The 22,685-nt window shown below is 39.8% G+C and overlaps 1 protein-coding gene across 1 annotated transcript in view; it reads right to left on the reverse strand.

Moving 5' to 3' along the window:
• LOC109928465 overlaps positions 1 to 22,685 on the reverse strand; it is a 53,136-nt gene that overhangs the window by 9,369 nt on the left and 21,082 nt on the right. Inside the window, exons 8-11 of the mRNA XM_020528407.2 lie at positions 17,751 to 17,848; positions 6,362 to 6,485; positions 3,883 to 3,927; positions 2,291 to 2,466 (exon numbers count right to left, since the gene is read on the reverse strand). Of these exons, the coding sequence (XP_020383996.2) occupies positions 2,291 to 2,466; positions 3,883 to 3,927; positions 6,362 to 6,485; positions 17,751 to 17,848 (443 nt within the window). The remainder of the gene's footprint in view (positions 1 to 2,290; positions 2,467 to 3,882; positions 3,928 to 6,361; positions 6,486 to 17,750; positions 17,849 to 22,685) is intronic.

Genomic DNA, 22,685 nt, shown 5'->3' on the forward strand with positions numbered 1-22,685 from the left:
ACTATTGATATTGATTTATGCAGGTAATTTTTAAAAAACTTTTACTTCATGAATAATTTAATTGTTCTATAATGTTGAATGTCATTACAAAGCTTTCACAAGTCTAGTATATATATTTTTATCCTGGCCAATTGTCTATTGTAGTCAGGAGTTCAAAATTCTAGATCTATACACAGTCAGAATTACTTTGATGAAAGTTTATTGACCTGAAACATTAACACTTTCTATTCTATACTATGTTCCTGCCCTATTAAGGATTTTCATAATTTTCTGTTCTGAATTCCTAGTGATCAGGATGGAGACATACACTTGGATGTCAACAATATAAACGTGAAAATTGATGGCTTATGGATAATATTGCTGAAAGAGCAGCATATAGATGAAAAAAAAAAGGAGACATCAAGGATAGAAATAGTTACTGATAGCTTCTGGCTGTGATAGCTAACAGAACCAGGAACTGTAATCCCCGATGGAGGAGAAGCATTGAAGGATGGTGCAGTCAACTGTGTCAAAAGCTAGACAAGTTGAAAGGACAAGGGTATATACTTTATCTTTGTTACACCTATTTAGGATGCCATTTGACTTTAGGAACTCCAGTGGAGTAAATACTGGATTGGAAAGATTCAAACACTTTTCAGTGAAAGACAGGTTCAGATGTATAAAGAGACAGGATGTTGAAAGATTTGCAGGGAAAGCAAGGTTGGAAGTGAGGTTGAGTGTTCGAAGGACAATGGAATCAAGGGTTGGTTTGTTGAGAAGAGGCTGATGGAGGATTTACAGAAGATACACATATACCTGAAGACAGAGAACCATTAACAATATCAGCTAACATGAGGAACATGAGGAGAAGCCAGGAATCTATAAAGATTTATGTGATATAGCCAAACCTGGCAGTGAAAATCAAACCAGTTGTCGTCCTAACCATTTAAGTCTGTGTCTTTTCAATTTAAGGGATTAGTGATAAAAGCTAAATTGGAACAACAGCTAGGGTGAGTGAGATTAATGGTTATAATAGGGGCTATGGCAAGGGTGGAAATGAAGGAGTGGTTAAGATGATCAGTAACTGAGAACCGTTGAAATGAACAGACAGTCAAGGGCTGTTCAGGCTAATGTACCTTGACCATGCTCTTACATCTTTCCAGTAATCTATTATCATAGAATCATACCATACAGAAGAGACCGTATGGCCCATCGAGTCTGCACTGACGTAGAAACTACTCTAAATCTGCACTAGTCCCACTTTCTAGCTTTTGGCCCATAACCTTGAATGTTACGACATTTCATAATCTAAATATTTTTCCTGCCTCAACTATCCTCCCAGGCACTGCATCCAGGTCCCTATCAGCTGCTGGGTGAAAAACTGTTCCCTCAAATCCCCACTTTCAACTTAAAATTATGCTCCCTTCAACTCAGGAGTCATCAAGTACTTAAGAAAACACTGAACAGATTGGGATTTATGGTTGGTGTAGGTAAATTGGACTGAAGGGTCTGTTTCTGTCCTGTATGACTCTAATAAACAAGAGTTTACTTTTGATCAACTTTTAGCTTAGGTCCTCATGGAGGGGGTCAGTGATTAAATCCGGTCACCATGAAGTCAATTCCTCGCTAGTCAGCGAGGAACATCTGACGTAGCACATAATTCTCCAGCTAGTCTCTTGGCTTCAGGGTTTCAAGTGTGAAATAAAGAAAGAATGCAAGCCATTTCCTGTTACGCATGGACCGAAAGTACTCCTAATTTGGCATCAGACAAGTCACAACAGAGAGGGCAATTGGGAAAAATATACTGTTGCAGTATTTTTAAAGGTTGACATAGATGGAGGAAATGTTTTGTTTGCACCTAAATCATAATTTATCTGAACTAATGGCTTCCTAGTTAAAACAGCACATTACAAAAACATTAGTATCAACCTTGAGCACGAATTCAGTCAAAAAAAAAAGCATGGCAATCTATCACGTGCCAACAAACTGTGAATTGGATAATTTACTTACATGGTCAGCTTGAGAATATACATATGGAACCCACTAAGACACCGTACTTAGACTGTCATGCTGCAAAGTATTATGTTACATTTTTTGCCAAGTCTTTGTGGAAGTATCACAAATGACACTGTTACTGTAGAGGCAAAAAAAAATTAGCTTATACTGAATATATACTTGATGCAGGATCCTTAAAGCTAGCGGAGAGGTTTTCATTCCACCAGAATTATCTAGGATTGAATTCACATGCCTAAGGTGGAAAGCCCCTGTAAGCCAAATACTGTTTGACTTTAATCTCCAAGATGTTTCTTACTGTGTTTATAGGGTGCAAAGCATGCTGATTCCAACCAAGCTGATGTTTGATTCCCCTGTTGAGCTCGTAGACGGAAGGTATAGCTTCCAAAAAAATTGATGTTTGTTGAAGTTAAATCACACATTGTTTGGTTGATGTTTTTACATCCCTTCACATCTCTCCAGTTTCCAACACTACTAAGAAGAAACAATTAACAAAATCAGTAAATTGCGACGAGTATGAGGTATAAAAATACATTTCAGGGCTGTGCTTTTAAACAAATGATAAAATAACGGGGTCATGAACCTGTTCTGAAGACTGCCTAACAACAAGCCTGGGTTGTATAGCTGTTAAAGATTAAAGGAAGACCTGGTTGCTTCACTGAAAGAAGGTGCAAGGTGTTCATACTTAGAGACAATAATAATAGCATCTGTGCTTACACACTTTCCAGTCCTAGGAAAGTTGAGAGTGTTAAGTTAAACAGTTATACTTTAAAATGCATTTACTTATAAGATAAAATACAGTTGGGATCTAATCAATACAAGGGTAGAAGACACATTGATATGGAGATGGAAAGGATTTCTAAGATATCCTGGCAAACACTCAGACATGGGATTGGGAGGGAGTGCAAAGCTAGAGGTTGAAAGACTCTGCCTCATGAAGGAGAATACAGGTGGTAGTTTATGCACGGACTGAAATGACCAAATTAATGGGGGTTTGAAACTAGACTGGAAGATATGCTTACTTTGTGCTGGAGAGGAAATCTCCAGAAGAAACCTGGCCATGAAAAACTGACTTGGGATTAAAATTGAGATAACAAGGTGCAGAGCTGGATGAACACAGCAGGCCAAGCAGCATCAGAGGAACAGGAAGGCTGATGTTTCGGGCCTAGACCCTTCTTGGATTAAAATTACCAGGTTGGCAAATGAAAAGTACAGAAGTAAACCTTAGGAGTTAAGAATGACCTTGGGCTCGTTCTGGGAAAAGATTCCTTAACGGACAGATTGAAGATTAACTGTGGACAGAGAGATTTTCATTGCATTATAAGTAAAGGAAAATGTTTTGCTTTATAGCTTAAAGCATAAGTTGCCCCCTAAAATGGTGTAATCAATGTTGCTTGTTGCAGTAAATAATGTAAGACTTGAAATCTTATGTGATCTTTTAGATTAGTCAAATAACTCAAATTTCTTTCTGGAATTCTACCGTTGTAACAAAATGATAAAAGTTGATTACATTTAATACAAACACTGGTTTTCATTTCAAACAAGCTGAATTAACATAATAAAGGCAAATGTAACTTAATTCAATGACATGCAAAATAGCCATGCCAACCAATAAGCCAATTCATGCATTACTCATGGTGAATAGTACAGATGCTGATCAGAAGCACAGCCAGAATATGCTACCCCAGAAAATTAGGATCATTTTGACTACAATGGGAGAGTGAAACAGGAATTACGGTTACAGATACAGAAAAGGACCGAGCATAGAGAAAGCATACATGCAAATTAGTTTTTGAAATTGCAATGTAATTGTTATACCCACATTAGCATGAAAGATGAGTTCTACCATCGTGATTTTTAGTATGTTCACACCTTTTCACACATACTTACGTATTGATGTTCATTGTGTGGTTTACTTGTGCTTCACAAATTCTACTAAGACCAGAGGATACAAATTTAAATAAATTGAAAAAATTTTTTACAGTGAAACTTTTACAATAATGAATAGAAAAAGACAGGCAAGTTCACAAATAAAAAAGGTATCAGTGAAATTAACACACATCTAGATATTAGCCTGACAGCTTCTAACAAAAAAGCAAATATCCAGATTTTTTTTAAAAAAGAAGTTCTTTCTTGGAATGTGGGGATTGCTGGCATGGCTACATTTGTTGGCCAACACTAATCATCCTGAAGAAAGTGATGACGAGCTGGCTTCCTAACCCCTACAGTGCCTATAAGTATTCCATTTTGATTTTTCTGAAACTATTTTGTACAACTGAGTGACACGCTAGGCCATTTAAGAGACCAATTGAGAGTCAACTAAATTGCTGTAAATCTAGAATCATATGTAGATGAGACAAGGCAAGGACAGGTAGATTTCTATAACAACTAATGACAGTTTCATGATCACTGTAACTATGACCTGCTTTCAGTTCTGCATTTTTAATAATAGAGTTAATTAAGTAAGCTTAAATTCCATGAGCTGCTGTAGTGGGATTTCAACCTATGCCCAAAGAAGATTGGCCCAAGTCTCTGAATTACTAGTCCAATTACATTACGACTAAAATAAAACTAAGAACGGTTGATGGTGGAAATCTGAAACAGAAAGAGAAATTGCTGGAGAAACTCAGCAGGTCTGACAGCATCTGTGGAGAAAAAGCAGAGTCAATGTTTCGGATCCAGTGATTCTTCGTCAGGCCCTTCTGAAGAAGGGTCACTGGACCTGAAGTGTTGACACTGCTTTCTCACCACAGATGCTGCTAAACCTGCTGAGTTTCTGCAGCAATTACTGCTTTTGGCATATGACCACTATATTACTGCTTCTCCCTGTGGAGTTACAAAGTGCAAAACAGGCAAAGAAGTGAATGATCTCTCATAGTAATTCCACCCATCCAATGCAAGAAGAGTACTTAGTGATGAGTAACAGGGGATGATGCTCAACACCACATTTGTGCTATCTCAGTATTGCAGAATTTCACATACACATCAGCTGCAACCTCTATAATCACTGGCTCTGAAAGATATCAACAGTTTTAACTGAGTTAGAAAGAGGTAACATTTTCTTCAACATAGATCAGAATGCACCCTGTGTGTTTTTCTTGTCACCAGATGCAAATAGGTGTCAGTCTTTGGTCAACTAGCATTTCCATTCTAGTTTTACCAGTTTGCAACAAAGCAAACACAGGTCTAGTGCTGAGTATTAAGAAAAATACTAATGAAGATGTAACAGCTGAAAACAATAGCAATAATTTCAACAATAAAGTGATTTGGTGCCAAATTTTGGTTGTGTGCTTCCATGGGCTTTGTAGTGATTTCCTGAAACTGCTTTCACAGGGTTAACTTAAATGTACCCTTGCAAAGCAGGTCTATCAATCCTTAGCATTGTCAAAGAACTGAAATAGTTTGCAGCACGGATATTACAACAACACAAATGACAGAGATTATCATGCATTATGATGGACAGAATTGACGTGATTTAGATATTAGGATACTACCTTGAGACAGAAACTATTTTTATTAAATCAATCACATGTAATGCTTTCACTTACCCACTCAGTTAAAACACTAAATCTTTATAACCTCAAAGCTTGACTGCTCTAATCATTTTCTTCCTAGCCTCTTATTTTTATCAAACTCTGCTGGCCATCTTGTCCCGGTAAATCTCTTAAGATTTCCTCTTATTATTTTCCAGTAATCTCATTGCTAGGGGAGAATGACAACGTTGAAGTAATGTCACTGGAATAGTAATCCAGAGGTTCAGGCTAATTCTCTGGATATAGGGGTTCAAATTCCACATGACAGCTGGTGGAACTTAGATTCAATTAATAAAGCCCGAAACTGCAAGCTAGTTGTGAATAATCTCCATTAGGGGGAGGAAATCTATTGCCTTTACGAGGTCCAGCCTACATGTGACTCCAAACTCAGTGTAATGTGGTTGACTTGTAACTGTCTTCTAAAATAGCCTGATAAAACCACTCAGTTGGAATAGATAGGGAGTTTTCTGTATGGAACAAATAAGAAATGCTGGTCTTGCCAATGATGCACATATTCTGCAGAGAAAAGAAACTGAATGATTAAGTCATGTGTGTTCATGACGCACACTTCTCCAAAACAATTTACTTCACATTCCTTGTTGACATAGGACCTCCGTTAATTCAGTGGCACCTGGAACCCCCTTTTCAAATTTTCTCTGGAAAACCCATCTTTAGTATCCTTTTGGTCCCTAGTCAGCTTTGTTTCCCTCTCCCCGGCTCCATGTTCGCACCTTTGCTTCTGCTGTGTGAAGTGCGACAAGATCATTTTTTGTATCTGAGAACTGAGAAATGCGAGATTATTTTAGAAAGCTTAAATAGAAGAATTATTGGCTTACCTTTTGTGCTGTACTGTATAGTTCACACTGTAATTATCTCGTTGCACATCATCCCAGTTAAGCGCATACTTTAGATTATAAGCATGAATCTGTAAATTTGTAGGTATCTGTATTTCTCCAAACACTGCCAGAAACAAATACAAAGCAAATGAATGTCATACATACTTTATAGTAAAAGCAAAACAAACTTCAATTGTTTTAACCTTTCCTGGACAGGTTGAGACATTTATCACAGAATTTGCAGTACAGAACGAGGTCATTTCGACCCATCATGTCTGGACCGGCTCCCGAAACAGCTACCTGGCCACATATTCTCCAGTGCTAGCTCTGTAGCCTTCTAAATTCATCACTTTCAAATACATATTCAGCTCACTTTTGAAATTTCATATGGAATCGGTCCCCACCATTCTCCCAGGCAGCACATTCCAAATCCTAACAACTCTCTGACTAAAAAAGCTTTTCCTCATCTCATTCCTAGCTCTTTTGTTGACAGTCATGAAATTGTGAACACTAGTTAGTGAAATACCAACTAGTGGAAACAAAATATCCTTCTTTACCTGGTGAAAATTGTCATAATTTTGAATACCTCAGTAAAATCACCTCTTAATCATCTCTGCCCCAAGGAGAATAAGCCCAATTTCTCTAATCTTTCCTTGTGTATAAAATCCCTCATTCCTGGGATCGTTCTAGTAAATCTCCTTTGCAGTCTCTCCAGGGCTTTAACATCCTTCCTTAAATAAGGTGCCCAGAACTGAACACAACACTCCAAGTGTAGCCTGACCAGTGATTTGAAAAGGTGTAGCATGACTTCCTTGCTTTTATAAACTATACCACTATTTATAAGCCTGTTTTAACTTGCCGGGTCACCTTCACAGAATTATGCACATGAATCCGAGGCTGCTTCTGCTCCTGTACTACCCTTGAAGTTATACCACTGAATCTGTATTGTTTCTCCTATCAAAATGCATTACCTCACATTTCCCCGCTTTGAAATTCATCTGCCAGGTGTCTGTCCATTTGACCAATTTGTCAAATGTCCCTCTGAAGTTATCTAAGATTACAAAGAGATCTTGATCAATTGGGTCAATGGGCTGACAAGTGGCAGATGGAGTTCAATTTGGATAAATGTGAGGTATTGCATTTTGTTAAAACAAACAAGGGCGGGACTCAGACAATTAATTGTTGGGCCTGGAGTACTGTTGTTAGAACAGAGAGACTGAGGGGTTCAGGTACATAATTCTTTGCAATTTGTGTCGCAGGTAGACAGGGTAGTTAAAATGGCATTTAGCATGCTTGCCTTTATTGCTCAGACCTTTGATTATAGGAGTTAGGATGTTGTGCTAGCGTTGTATAGGACTTTGGAGAGGCCACTTCTAGAGTACTGTGCACAGTTTTGGTCACCCTGTTATAGGAAGGACATTATTAAACTGGAGAGGATCCAGAAAAGATTTACCAGGATGTTGCGAGGAATGGAGGGTTTGAGATATAAAAACAGACTAAGATGGCTGGGACATTTTTCCACGGTAGCATAGAAGGTTGAGAGGACTCTTACTAAGGTTTATAAAATCATGAGGGGCATAGATAAGGTGAATGACAAGGGTCTTCTCCTTAGGGTGGTTGAGTTCAAAAGTAGGGGGCATATTTTTAAGGTGAGAGGAGAAAGATTTAAAAAGCACGAGGGGAATCTTCTTTTTACACGAAGAGTGTTTCATGCGTGCAATGAACTATTAGAGGAGGTAGTGGATGCAGGTACAGTTACAACATTTAAAAGACATTTAGAGAAGTTCATGCATAGGAAATGTTTGGTGGTTATGGGCCAAGTGCAAGCAGGTAGAACTAGTTTAAGTTTGGGAACATGGTGGGTATGGACTGGTTGGACTGAAGGATCTGTTTCCATGCTGTATGATTCTATGACTCTATAAGTTGCTCAGTGTCATCTTCACAATTCACTATTCCCCACTAGCTTCATATCATCTGCAAATTTTGCCCTCTACACCCATCTCCATTTATATAAACTGTTTATATAGTTAAAAACAAACCAAGGTCCTAGCACTGACCCTGGGGAACACTACTTCCAACTCATCTCCAATCTCAAAAATGCCTATCTATACCTATCCTCTGTTTCCTATTTTTGAGTCCACTTCTAATCCATGCTATCAAGGACCCATCAATTCCAAGCATTTATAATTTGCTAACCAACCTGCCACGTGGCCCATGTCAAATGCTTTCTGAAAGTCTAAATATACAACATGCACTGCAATAGCCTCTTTCACTGCCTGTGTCACTTCTTCAAATAACTCAATCAAATTAGTCAGTTATGACCTGCCCTTGACAAAGCCATGTTGACTGTCAAGTATTAACCTGTTTTATTAACATGATTTTCAGGTAAAAATATTCCTTTCCTCCTTTTCTAAAGGAAAGGATCAAACTGGTGTAATTAATAGTCATATTAAGTACTGAACAGGAACAGGAGAAAGCTGTACAGTCCCTTCAGTCGGTTTCACCATTCAATAGGATTAGGCTGATCTGACATTCCCCACAGCCATTTTGCTGTGTTTTTCTTGTAAGCCTTGATTCTCCTACTGATGAAGAATCTATCTTAGCTCTCTGTGGCAAAGAGTTCCATAGACTCATAATCCTCAGAGAAGAAATTCTACCTCATCTCACTCACTGAATTAAGAGCTGCCAATTTAAGACGATGCCCTCCAGTCCTAGAGTGTCCCATGGCGGGTAACATTCTCTCGGCATTTACCCGGTCGAGCCCTTTGAGAATCCTACAGGTTACAATGAGATCATAATTCATTCTTCTAAATTCTCGTCAGTAGAGACCCAACCTTTTAGCCTCTGCTCATAAGACAATCTCTCCACGAGGGATCATCCCTTTCTGAACTGCCTCCAATAACATATTTTCTTAAATAAGGAGACCAAAACTTTTCACAGTAAGTACCCTGAATATGGTCTCACCATGTACTTCGCAGTAAGACTTCCTTACTCATACTCTGACCCCATTGAAGTAAGGACTAACATCCACTATTAGCCTTCCGGATTACCCACAGCACCCGTATGCTGGTTTCTATCTTTCAAGTACCCCCCTGTCCCTTTGCATTGCAGTTTTCTGTATTTAAATAGTATTTACTTAAAGTAGTGTTCACCCCTGCGTTCCAGTTCCTGAGTTTCCAGCCATTATTTAAATTCAGTATTGGTATGTGGGCGATGCCCACACAAACAGTCTCAAGGTGGTAGTGATGAAACATCTTGAAACACTGCACTCTTAATGACTAAAGAGATGGGAAAGCATTCTCTTGTACAAGATAGGGTAGAGGAGATACAAATGAGGGAGACCACCCTTGAGTTACTCTCGCAGATTTACAACAGCAGAGGGTGACTGGACCCGAAATATTAACAGATGCAGCCAGACCTGCTGATTTTTGCCAAAAAGTAATTCTGTTTTTGTTTCTGATACCATATATGTTTAAATAAGAATTGCACTTTTAAAACCAAACATTTAGGGCAAAATCTGGAGGTTGAATTTCACATAGGTAATGTTTTCAAGGAATGGACATGCATTCTTGATTTGGGCCAAAATGAACGGATAAGGTCACATGGCCAGGAACCCAAAATGTTGCTACATTAATTTAAATAGTATTTAACCCAATTTAAAAATGAAGCTGGAGCTCATTGGATAAACCTCTCAAACCCAATCCTCTACTCAATCTCTCCTAAGGATTGCTGCAAAAAGAAAACTAGCCTGAAATTGCATTTGTACTGCACTTCACAAAAATATTCTTCTTTCCTCCAGGCAATTATTTCAGCGGTATCAGCAAGTCCACCATCCACTCTTGCTCTCTGCTAAGTTTCCGGTAATATTCTCTCATTAAAAATAGAATCAGCATTTATAATCTCAACTGCTAAAGCATCACTTCAATTATCTCTTCGTAACTTTTATTTTTCCATATTATCACTCAGATTGAGAAGTATTTCATTAATTTTGCCCTTGCCTTTGCAACTGCAATCCAGCCATTTTAAGCAACGGCTTCTTTCCGCCCATTATCAAATAATGTTTGGTCCTGATTTTTTTTTTTATTTTGATCCCCCAAAAGCTAGCATTTTACAAATCATGGAGTTGACTTTTACAGGATCAACTTTTACACAAGTACATAGTTTTATTATTATTGCCACCGCAAAACTCTGGACTATGTGCCTGAATTTTGACTACAGTTGGTGTACACTCCAAGCATGAAATAACAGACAAAATATTACATTGCTAAGTGCCTGATGTTGTATTACTGAATTTTCACAATGCACTCATTAGAACAAAACTAGAGTAAGTGAACACTCTGTGAACACCGTGCTCAATACTAAATAGATAACCTCGAGTACCTACAACATGGATGAACTGATCAAGTTAATTACTCGAGTAAAGAATGAAAAGAACAGCATCCTGCTTCCTGAAACTTACAGTGGACATATCATCACTTGCTGGGACAAAGGATAGCTGGGAATGGGACTGAAATTAGTGTACAAAGGGGCTATATACATTAGTCTTTACATGGACTAAAGCACAGTTCTTTGGGCACGGAAGTGAAAACAAGTACTGTAGGATATCAGTAATGAAAGTAAACTTTGAATGATTTACATAAGAGAAAAGATTAGTAGACAGTGTAATGAGATGTTTCTTGCAAGACTTCTCTATGCAAATATTTTAACGGGGAAAGCAGACAATTGAAACAGACAGTGGAGATGAGGTGCTTGCAATTTCATTACTAAGAGAAATATAGTTTCATTTTTACAAAGTGCTTCTTCAAAAAGAATTCAACTCAGAACTCCCACCTCTGAATGTCAGAAAACAAGATAAAGTGTCAAACTCAGCATTTCAAGCAGGCTGAACAAATACTTATGATTCTTGACTGGTACCATGCAGAACAAATTTCAACTAGAACCCTCAGTGACCTTTAATGCATGTCAGTAGTAATTAAAGCTGTTCTGATTCCACAAACCACATAAGTGAAGGTATCAGCTATATGTTATCAGTAGAAGCTCTATTATCAGCATCTCTTTACAGTAGATATTATTTTTAACAAAACATATCACTTATTAAACAGTGTCTAGTATGGGAAATATGAATTTTGTTACATAGGAATCAAAGTTAGGCTCACTAAACCAGTTCAGTTCACTGATAGTTCAGTTATCATATTCGAATAAATCACCTGATTGCAGAAATCAAAGCACACTGAAAATCTGTTTTTATATAAAATGTTGAAAAAGCATCTGAAAAATTTATATACTCTCAACCAAAATTGTAAGATCAATATGGATGAAGGGTTACATAGAAAATCTCTATTTTTCAGATCAGCATATTGTACACGCTCAGTATTTTCTCTTTTCACTTCAATTTACTGATGAACAACATCTCTACTTGTTTCTCTGCAGTGGTGACAGGCAGACCTGCTAACTCTAAGACCACAAACCAGAAGATATAGGAGCCAAATCATGCCATTCAGCTCACTGAGTCTGCTCCACCATGATCATGGCTGCTATTATTCTCAACTTCATCTCCTGCCTTCTCCTGGTAATCCTTGATCCCCTTACTAATCATGAACCTGTCTTAAATACACTAAATGACTTGGCCTCCACACCCTTCTATGGCAATGAGTTCTGCAGATTAGCCACCCTCTGGCTGAAGAAATTCCCTCTCATCTTAATTTCAAAAGGTCATCCCTTCACTCTGAGCTGCGCCCTCAGGGGTCCTAGTGTCTCTTACTTGTGGAAACATCTCTGTGCCTACTCTATTTAGGCCTCTCAGTATTCTGCAAGTTTTAATGAAATCCCGCTCATCCTTCTAAATTCCATCGAGTACAGATCTAGAGTCCACAACTGCTACTCATATGACAAGCCCTTCATCCCCAGGTTCATTCTTGTAAACTGCTTCTGGAACCCCTCCAGTGCCAGCACATCCTTACTTAGATGTGGGGCCCAAAACTGCTCACAATATTCCAAATTTGCTCTAACCATAGCCTTATAACACCTAAGCAGTATATCTCTGCTCTTGTATTCTAGCCTTCTTGAAATGAATGCTAACATTGCATTTGCCTTGCTAACTGCCAAATGAACCTCCATGTTAACCTTAAAAGAATCATGAACTAGGACTCTGAAGTCTCTTTGCACTTCAGATTTAGAGTCACACAGCACGGAAACTCAACTGTGTCGACTAAAGATCCCAATCTGACATAATCCCAGTTTCCAGCAGTTGGCCCATATACCTCTAAACCCTTCCTATTTATATATTTATAGGGTCTATTTATTTATAGGGACCCTATTTATAGGGTCTAGGCCCGAAACGTCAGCCTTCCTGCTCCTCTGATGCTGCTTGGCCTGCTGTGTTCATCCAGCTCTATATCTTGTTATCTCAGATTCTCCAGCATCTGCAGTTCCTATTATCTCTATATACCCATCCAGATGCCTTTTAAATGTTGTAATTGCACCTGCCTCCACCACTTCCTCTGACAGCTCGTTCCACATATGCACCACTCTCCATGTGAAAAAGTTGCCAGTCAGGTCCTTTTCAAATCTTTCCCCTCTCAACTTAAATCTATGCACCTGAGTTTTGAACTCCCCTACCCTCAGGGAAAGATGTTGGCAATTCAATCTATCCATGCCCCTCATGATTTTGTAAACACATATGAGGCCACCCCTCAGTCTCTGACACTCTAGGGGAAAAAAAGCCCCAGCCTATTCAGCCTCTCCTTATAACTCAAAACCTCCGGGTCTGGCAACATCCTTGTAAATCTTTTCTGCACCCTTTCAAGTTTCACAACATCCTTCCTATAGAAAGGCAACCAGAATTATACACAGTATTTTAAAAGTGGCCTCACCAATGTCCTGCACAGCTACAACATGATGTCCCAACTCCTATATGTTATGACCAATGAAGGCAAGAGTACCAAACGGCTTCTTCACCATTGTGTCCACATGCAACTCCACTTTCAAGGAACTACGCATGTGCACCCCCATGTCTCTTTGTTCAAAAACATTCCTCAGGGCCCTACCATTAACTGTGCTAAGTCCTGCCTTGGTTTGCCTTACCACAGCGCAATACCTCACATTTATCTAAATTAAATTCCATCTGCCATTGCTTGGCCAATTGGTCCATCTGATCAAAGTCCCATTGTACTCTGTGAGATAATCTCCTTTACTGTGCACCATCCCACCTATTTTGATGGCATCTGTAAACTTACTATGCCTCCTATATTCATATTCAAATCACTTATATAAATGATATATAAAAGCAGTGGACCCAGCACCGAGCCTTGTAGCACATTGTTGGCCACAGGCCTCCAGTCCAATAAGCAACCCTCTACCACCACCCTCTGCCTCCTACCTTTGAGCCAATTTTATATCCAATTGGCTAATTCCCCCTGGATCCCATGTGATCTAACCTTATTAGCAAATCTACTGCGTGGAACCTTGTCAAACACTTTGCTGAAGTGCTCATAGACATCTACCGCTTTGTCTTCATCAATCATCTTTGTCACCTCTTCAAAAATCCCATGTTAGTGCAACACAATATCGCACACATAAAGCCATGTTGACTATTCCTAATTAGCCCGTGCCTTTCCAAATGCATGTAAATCCGGTCCCTCAAAATCCCCTTCAACAACTTACCCACCACTGATGTCAAGCTCACCAATCTATAGTTCCATGGCTTTTTCTTACAGCCTTTCTTAAATAATAACATCACATTAGCCAACCTTCAGACTTCTGGTGCCTCACCAATGGCTGTCAATGCTACAAATATCTTGGCAAGGGGCCCAGCAGTATTCCTCTAAAGCCTCTCCCCATTTAGAAAATACTCTATGCCTATATGCTTCCTACCAAAGTGACCGCACACTCTCCCAGGTGGTATTCCACCTGTCACTTCTTCGTCCATTCTCCTAGCCTGTCCGAGTCTTTCTGCAGCCTCCTTACTTCCTAAAACTACCTGTCCCTCCAACTACCTTTGTATAGACTTCGCAACAATGTCCTCATTTCCTTCATCCAAATCATTAATATATAATGTGAGTATTGTGGTTGGTTGGCTCGCTGAGCTGGATCGTTGTTCTGCAGATATTTCATTACCCTGTTGGGCAACATCATCAGTGCAGCCTCCGATAAAGTGCTGTTGTGTTTTCCCACCTGTTATTTAAACTCTGGAGTCCGTTGAGCTGGATTACCCCACTTCCGATTTTCCTTCGCAGTGGAGTGTATATGGGGTCGAACTCTGTGTGTTTGTTGATGGCTTTCTTCGTGGAGTACCAGGCTTCTAGGAATTCCCGTGCTCGTCTCTGCTTTGCTCGTCCCAGGATCTTGGTGTTGTCCCAGTCGAATTAGTGGTTCTCCTTATCCATGTGGATAGAGATGAGTGAGTATTGGTCGTGTCTTTTTGTAGCCAATTGTAGCAAATGTAGCAAAAAGGCACGACCAATACTCACTCATCTCTATCCACGTGGATAAGGAGAACCACTAATTCAACTGGGACAACACCAAGATCCTGGGACGAGCAAAGCAGAGACGAGCACTGGAACTCCTAGAAGCCTGGTACTCCACGAAGAAAGCCATCAACAAACACACAGAGCTCGAACCCATATACACTCCACTGCGAAGGAAAACCGGAAGTGAGGTAATCCAGCTCAACGGACTCCAGAGTTTAAAATAACGGCAGGAAAACACAGCAGCGCTTTACCGGAGACTGCACTGATGATGTTACCCAGCAGGGTAATGAAACGTCTGCGGAACAACGAACCAGCTCGGCGAGCCAACCAAACCACAACATCCACAACCCGAGCTACAAATCTACTCTAAAACCTTAGATAGTGTGAATATTTGTGGTCTTAACACTGACTCCCGTGAAACTCCACTAGTTACCGGCTGCCATTCTGAAAAAGACCCCTTTATCTTCACTCACTGCTTTCTACCAGTCAGCCAATCCTCTGTCCATGGCACCATGGGCTCTTATCTTATTTCACAGCATCCTGTGCGGCACCCTGTCAAAGGCCTTCTGAAAATCCGAATAGACCACATACACTGGTTCCCCTTTGTCTACATTGCTTGTTACTTCCTTAAAGAATTCTAACACTAAGATCTCTGCTAATGAACTGCTTTAGATCACTGTATTACCAAATTGACTAAATGAGACAAACCAAACAATTGCAGGACTGAGCTTTTTTCATTAAATCACAAATGACAGACAAAGGCCAGTAGGCAGATAAGAATGAGCAAAATCATTTGGTCCAAATTAACATCTAAAAACACTTTTTTTCAAAACTTCCAAAGTTTTTGTCTTTACTACCCCCCGAAAGCTGATTCCATTTGCAAATATTTCCTGACAATAGTTTTAATTTGCCTTTTAATTAGTCTGAACCCACGTGCTATTGTCTTACTGTCATGTCTTTTCCATTGTGATTACCATTATGTATCTTTGCACCTTCAAACGCTTACTTCCGAAGCTGAAAAACTGAAGTTTTACCAATACTTCCAGTTACTTCATTTCTCTGAAGTTAGGATTCTAATGGTTTCCTTATGTAAACGTGATGAAAACCGAATAGTATTCCACAATTCTAGCCTAATTTCCTCTATCTTGTTCTCTATTATGAAAATTGTTGATTGATCTACTGTGTTGGATCACATTGTGTCAACTAAATTCCTGTGCTCTTTCAACATCATTCACATCGTATTTACATTACGGTCTCCCTATTTTACATCTGCCCTCATTAAACTTCACAATCATTTTAACTGAAATATTTTCAATAATTTATTTCATAAGGTCTGAACCTGCTTAACTGTGGAGTGTCATTGCATGCCATAAGATTGGAGTTTTAAAATTGTACGATGGTCTTATTACTTTTCCTTTGTCTTATTTCTCTTGCCCCAATTTGTCTTTGTCTCTTTCACTTTCCATGCCAGAGTTCACTTTCCATGCCAGAGTTGACTCTCCTGAATCCACCATAATTTACTTTCTCTTTGTTCTTGTTTCTGTTTCAATCCTTATATCTCATTGGTTGAGGAGATAAACTTTCATTACATTATTTTCAGCTTGCACTTTAACTTCCAGATAAAATTCTTGAGCAGGAAAACATTCCAAGACACATACCACAAGGTACCATGCCCCATCAAAATCAGAGCCAATATTTAGAAAAGGAATTAAGATAGCCCAAATGGTTTTCCTAATTTTTATCTGTCTACTGACACTTCTGTATTCAAGATAACTTAGTCCTGCATTTGTTCTATTTTTGTAAATCTGGTTACCATGCCCTCTCTTCTACATTGACACACTCAGTGCATAATTCAATGAATCATCAAATTACTGACAACACTTTTAGGACAGATGGAAATACTGTAGGCGAGAGAATAGAAACCTCTGCCTAGCAATCATTTCCAAACAAGTACTGCAAATCTACAATTTACAAGAAACATTTGCAAGTACTGGAAATCTGAAATCAGACAAAAAAAGGTTGGAAATGCTCATCAGGTTTGACGCCAAGGTCTTTCTCCAAATCTTTCATTAATGAAGAACGGGATGATGAAGAACCTTACATTTTCTGTTTTTAATCAAATGCGTGTTTTTTTATTCATTAACAGGACAAGGGCATCACTAGCTAGGCAGTATTAATTGCCCAGAGGGCAGTTCAGAATCAACCACATTGCCAAGGGGCTGGAGGCACATGTAGGCCAGACCAGGTAAGGCTGGCAGTTTCCTTCCCTAAAGGACATTAGTGAACCAGATGAGTTTTTCCAACAATTAACAATGGATTCATGGTTATCATTAGAATCAGGTCTCTGGATTAACAGTCCAGCGATAATACCATTAGGCCACTGCCTCCCCAGTAGTGTTCAATACTCCGTTTAAGTACCAACGAAATTAAAAAATGAAGCCACATTCTATTTGACAGGTGAGCACAAAATATAAAATTGCAATCATCAGTTCGGTTAAATAAAAGACAGGGGCGTTCACTTAATTTTTCAGTTAAGGAAAGCGCATCATTTGATCCCAGCAGAGTTGGGATTGGCCGCGTCTACAGTCCCAGAGGGGAATGTTGAAGGAAACGCCAGCTCTTACCCTGGAGTGTTAACATTGTCATTGTGTAGACCCACAGCGCCGCCACAGCCATGCTACTCTCCTCCTTCTGTCTTCACTCGTTCCCCAGTCTCTATAAACTGTCTCGACCCTTCTTCCGGCTCCTCTGATGCTGTGTTCATCCAGCTCTCTACCTTGTTATCTCAGATTCTCCATCATAGGCAGTTCCTGCTATCTATAAACTGTCTCTCAGCTTCCATGTGATTTACAGGAAACATTGTAACACACTCTGACTTCACTGCGGAGGACGTCTCACAAACATCCGAAAACCTAACACACCAGTTTCACCCCCCTGAGAGCCGGCTGACATATTGTGCCGCCCACACTCCCATTCGCATTGCCCCCAGCGGCCCGGCCGAGTCACTGCACCATTGACACTGACGGAGCCGGAGAGAAAAGAAATGAATGAATGAATGAATGAATGAATGAATGAATGAGGGTGACGCCGCATGAATGTGAGTACACAGAATATAGTTAACAAGGTTTTGGGAGTTACAGGCACTGCCACGCGGAGTGGCATTACCGGACTCTTAGCTCAAGGAATGACATGTCTGGATGTAAAATATTCCTGGTCACAAGGTGTTTGGAGACGTTGGGGAAGGATAAAATGAATGGAGGGATGGCAATTGCTGTTACGGACAGCACTGCAGTACTGGGGTTTGAGGATGTTTCAGAGGGTTCAAAGACAGAATCGATTTGGCTACAGTTAAGGAGCAAGACGGGTGTAATTACATTAAATTAAACAAAGAACTGTGGATGTTTGAAATCCGAAACAAACAAAAAAAAAGTTTTGGAGAAACCCAGTTCTGAAGAAGGGTCAATCCAACCTCAAAACGTCAACTCTGCTTTCCCTCCACAGATGCTGCTCTACCTGCTGAGTTTCTCCAGCAATTTCTGTTTCAGTTGGTGTAATTACATAGCTGGGTGTAATCTCAAGACCATCAACTGGTGAGAAGGATATAGAGGAACAAATCTACAAGTAGGGCTTTATAGTGGGGTCTTTAGTTGTCCGTATATAGACAAGGCTAACGGTAGGTTATGGGGCAGCATTCTTAGGTTGTGTTCAAGAGAATTCCTGACAGCAGAATGTATCCAGTCCAACAGAAAGGAGGCAGTGTTCTTGGGAATTACCGTGGTCCAAGTCGATCAAGCGATAGTGAGGGTATCTTTAGGAAACAGCGATCATTGTATCATGAGGTTTAGGATGATGGTGAAAAATGATATTGGTCAGTCCAGAGAATGAATAACCAAACTGGCAGAGAACTGACTCTAATGGTCCAAGAATACAGCTGGGCCACATTGACTGGAACGAAACGGTTGTCGGCAAAAGCAATGGCTGAAATTGAGGGGACTTTAAAGGGGACATAACTTGGCGCAGTCAAGGCATATTCCCTCAAAACAAAAAGGTAGGATTAAAAAAATCAGAGCTCCCTAGACAACAAAGATTTCAGAAATGAATTTAAAAATAAAGAAGTGTGCTTATGGCAGATGTGGATTTCACAAGCTTCAAAATCTCCCCTCCCCCTACCGCATCCCAAAACCAGCCCAGCTCGTCCCCGCCTCCCTAACCTGTCCTTCCTCCCACCTATCCCCTCCTCCCACCTCAAGCCCCACTCCCATCTCCTACCTACTAGCCTCATCGCGCCCCCTTGACCTGTCCGTCCTCCCTGGACTGACCTATCCCCTCCCTAACTCCCCAACTACACTCACCTTTACTGGCTCCATCCCCGCCTCTTTGACCTGTCTGTCTCCTCCTATCTTCTCCTCTATCCATCTTCTATCCGCCTCCCCCTCTCTCCCTATTTATTTCAGAACCCCCTTCCCCTCCCCCATTTCTGAAGAAGAGTCTAGGCCCGAAACGTCAGCTTTCCTGCTCCTCTAATGCTGCTTGGCCTGCTGTGTTCATCCAGCTCTACACCTTGTTATCTCTGCTTATGGCAGATGTCAGGCAGTGAACATAATTGAGAACCAAACTGAGTACAATGGGTGCAGAAGGGAAGTTAAAAAGTAAAAGAATGAAAGGAAAATTTAAAAAGAGGCAGCTAACATAAAATGAAATACCAAAGTCTTCTACAAGCAAATCATTAGTAAAAGAATGACAAGAGGGGTCAAGCTGATTAGGTACTGTTGGAGCAGTCCCTGGTCAGAGGTGGCATAACATGGTCATATGTTGGCATAAATATGGCTGCAGTAACAGAATTAGCTTGTTTCATCCAGCATTAAAATGAAGTAAAAAATTAGCACAATGGTAGCTTTGAGAACGAGTTATCCTAAGGTAACAGGGTCTACTTTGAACAAACAATCTTACAAGTTAATATACAGGGAGTTCCGTAAAAATAACAGCTGCAGATGTCTGTAGGAGACAGTTCGACAAGAGATGTGTGAGAACAGACAGCTGTAGCAAGCATTAAAAAAGTAGTATCCCACAATAACAGATACAAATGATAACGGTGGGATTATACCTTCTATAAACGTAGGAGATCAGACAAGTTCGTTGGGCTATGAAAGTGAATGAGTTTTAGTCTTATGACAAAAATGTTGTCTTATTAGGTAAAAGAGTTAGCCAGAGAAGGGACAGTAAATTTCATCTCAGAATGTGACTAGAATGAATTACAGTGCAGCTGCAAGATAGAGGAGCAGTGTCTACCTGACCCTCAAAGATCAGTTGGGACAGAAACTGCTCACAATTCATTAGCTGAAGAATGCTAACAATAGGTATAACCATACAACTTTACATATAACTAACTTTATGCTAGAACTAATATTATGAATTTTATAGCAATTAGTAAGAACTAACCTCTTGTATCTCCTGTGATTAAGATAGTGGGAAATATAAGATGAGTAACAGAATTTGATAGGGATAGCAATGAATACAATGAATCACAGAATTCGAGCAGTCCTTAGACATAAGCAAGTCTGGGAGATGTCTGATAAAGAGTAAAACTGTTAACATTGGCATATGAGTTAATAGGATACATTGTATGATCCCAAGGCCTGATGATTACGATGTCTGGTAAACATCATGAGGTCATGGGGAACCTGGGCTGTCCATAGGGGTGTCCATCATTGATCAGGTGGTTCACAGGATTGGATGTATAGATTAAAAGGGAAGGAACAATGACAATGTTGCATGGAATTATTTTAATGCAGAATGTATAAAAATGCTGTATTCAACTGGGGAAATCATAGCGTCATTGACCTCTCTTCTGATCTGAGCTGGATTTAAGAGGGCGACTGGAGCCCAAGTGAAATCCAGATTTGGAGTAGTCTCTGGCCTGTCCCGCACGTGTCGTAAAGAGCTTGAATAATGATCGACTGTACTTCTGAACACACAACTCAAGGCTGCTCTATCTTTTCCCAACAGGGACCAAAAAGGGAATTTACATATGGAGGCAGGAGGCCAAGCTGAAGTGTTAAATTAACACTTTGCATCTGTCTTTACCTATGAAGCAGATGCTGCCAAGGCTGTATTGACAGAATGAAACTCAGTCACTAGCAGGCTTTAAAATTGATAGGGGCAAGTTATTGGATGACGTTTTGGTACCTGATGTTGATAACGTATTGGGTCGGGTGAGATGTGTCCAAGGATATTTTTTGATTTGATTTATTATTGTCACATGTACCTAGGTACAGTGAAAAGTGATGTTTTGTGTGCAGATCATCCAAAGTACATAAAGGTAATAGAACGGAGTGAGGAATACAATGTAATTTTTAAAGAACATAATGATTGTACGATACGTAAGAATAAGATCTGTGTAGAGAACTCGCAAAGAGTCACTGTGCTTTGGCGCTATCTTGGATCAGACAGTTGGGATGAAAGGTATGCAATTTATCTGCATATTCTACCATTTTTAAAGTTTGGGAAATAGATGAAACTTTGTTTTGTATGTTTTAAGAGTTTTAACATTGTGTTTTATACTTATATAGTTTGATTTCTTTTCTTTCTTTTGTGTAATAAACACATTTCAGTATTAAGGGAAATCTACAGCTTTGTGTGCCAATTTTTCAAGGAATAACCATTATGTTACCTAAAAAGATATGATCTATCAAACCAGATTTCAGTCTGGGTTCTGACTTGCTAAGTAGTACTATAAACTGGCATCATAATGGGTACCCATCAAGGTGAAAGCTTATTAGGTTAGAGAGTTGCATCCTCTGAGAATGTATTGTTAGTCTGAAAGTGCCTAACAGGCTCTTTAAAGTCTGACCAAAATGAATACAAGAAGATACGTGCACTTTGATACAAAAAAAATTTATTCGCTTAATCTAATTTATAAATGTGCAAACTAATGAGCAAATCTATTAGCTTAAACTACTTTAGACACATTTAACAAGCAAGTCTTGTTGCCTTATGCCCCTTGTGGGCTCCTGGGTAATGGCTAGCATTTGGAGCTCAATCTCATTTTCTATGGCAATGGTCCATGAACCCCAGTCCAATGGTGAAAGTCCACAGACCTAGTCTTGTGAACCCGAATCCGATAGTGACAGATCCCCCAAGCTGTGAAAAATCCCCAGTATTGATACTATTCTGAATCTAATATTGTGCACTGCATTGCCTTCCAAGTACTTTCCCCAAGCATTCTTTTCTGGAAAAAACGGGTCTAGGGGTCCTTGCACAACAGTCTTTCTCAAACCCAGCCAAAGTCATTGCAATTACCTTCCAGCCAAAACTGGCTGTTTTCACATTAAGCCTTGTCTTCGCATATTTTCCCTTCAATTGCTTATTGCCATGTCTGATTAACCCGTCATGATTAACCCTTAACAATCTGGGTTTGGAGATACCATTTTTAAGCCTAACGCTACAGGGGGCAATGCTTTCCTTGTTAGAGTTGCAGTTGAGGATATGGCACTTGCTGCTTTTCGGCCAGGGTTTGTTGGGTTCTGCTATCATGTGCACAAAAAAGGATTTCTCTGTCAAAGACATTAATGTATTGCATAAGTTGAGTTAGTACTGGCGAGAGTGGCAGGGCAGCACGGCACTGCATGCTGAAGCATACTGGCTTGGTTGGACACTGAGCAGTTATGTTCTTCTCCAGCTAACACAAGAATATTCTCTCTACATAGAGTGATGGAGTGAGGACCCCGAAGTATACAATCACCTCCCTAGCCCCACCACCTCCACAACCATCACCATCTTTAGCTGTTCTTGGCTTTCTTGGGGATCATTCTTTTCCTGCAATGGGGAAAAGGGAGAGTTTAAGCATGACGGAAATG

This window comes from Rhincodon typus, chromosome 11, assembly GCF_021869965.1.
Source record: "Rhincodon typus isolate 14 chromosome 11, sRhiTyp1.1, whole genome shotgun sequence".
Classification (NCBI taxonomy): domain Eukaryota; kingdom Metazoa; phylum Chordata; class Chondrichthyes; order Orectolobiformes; family Rhincodontidae; genus Rhincodon; species Rhincodon typus.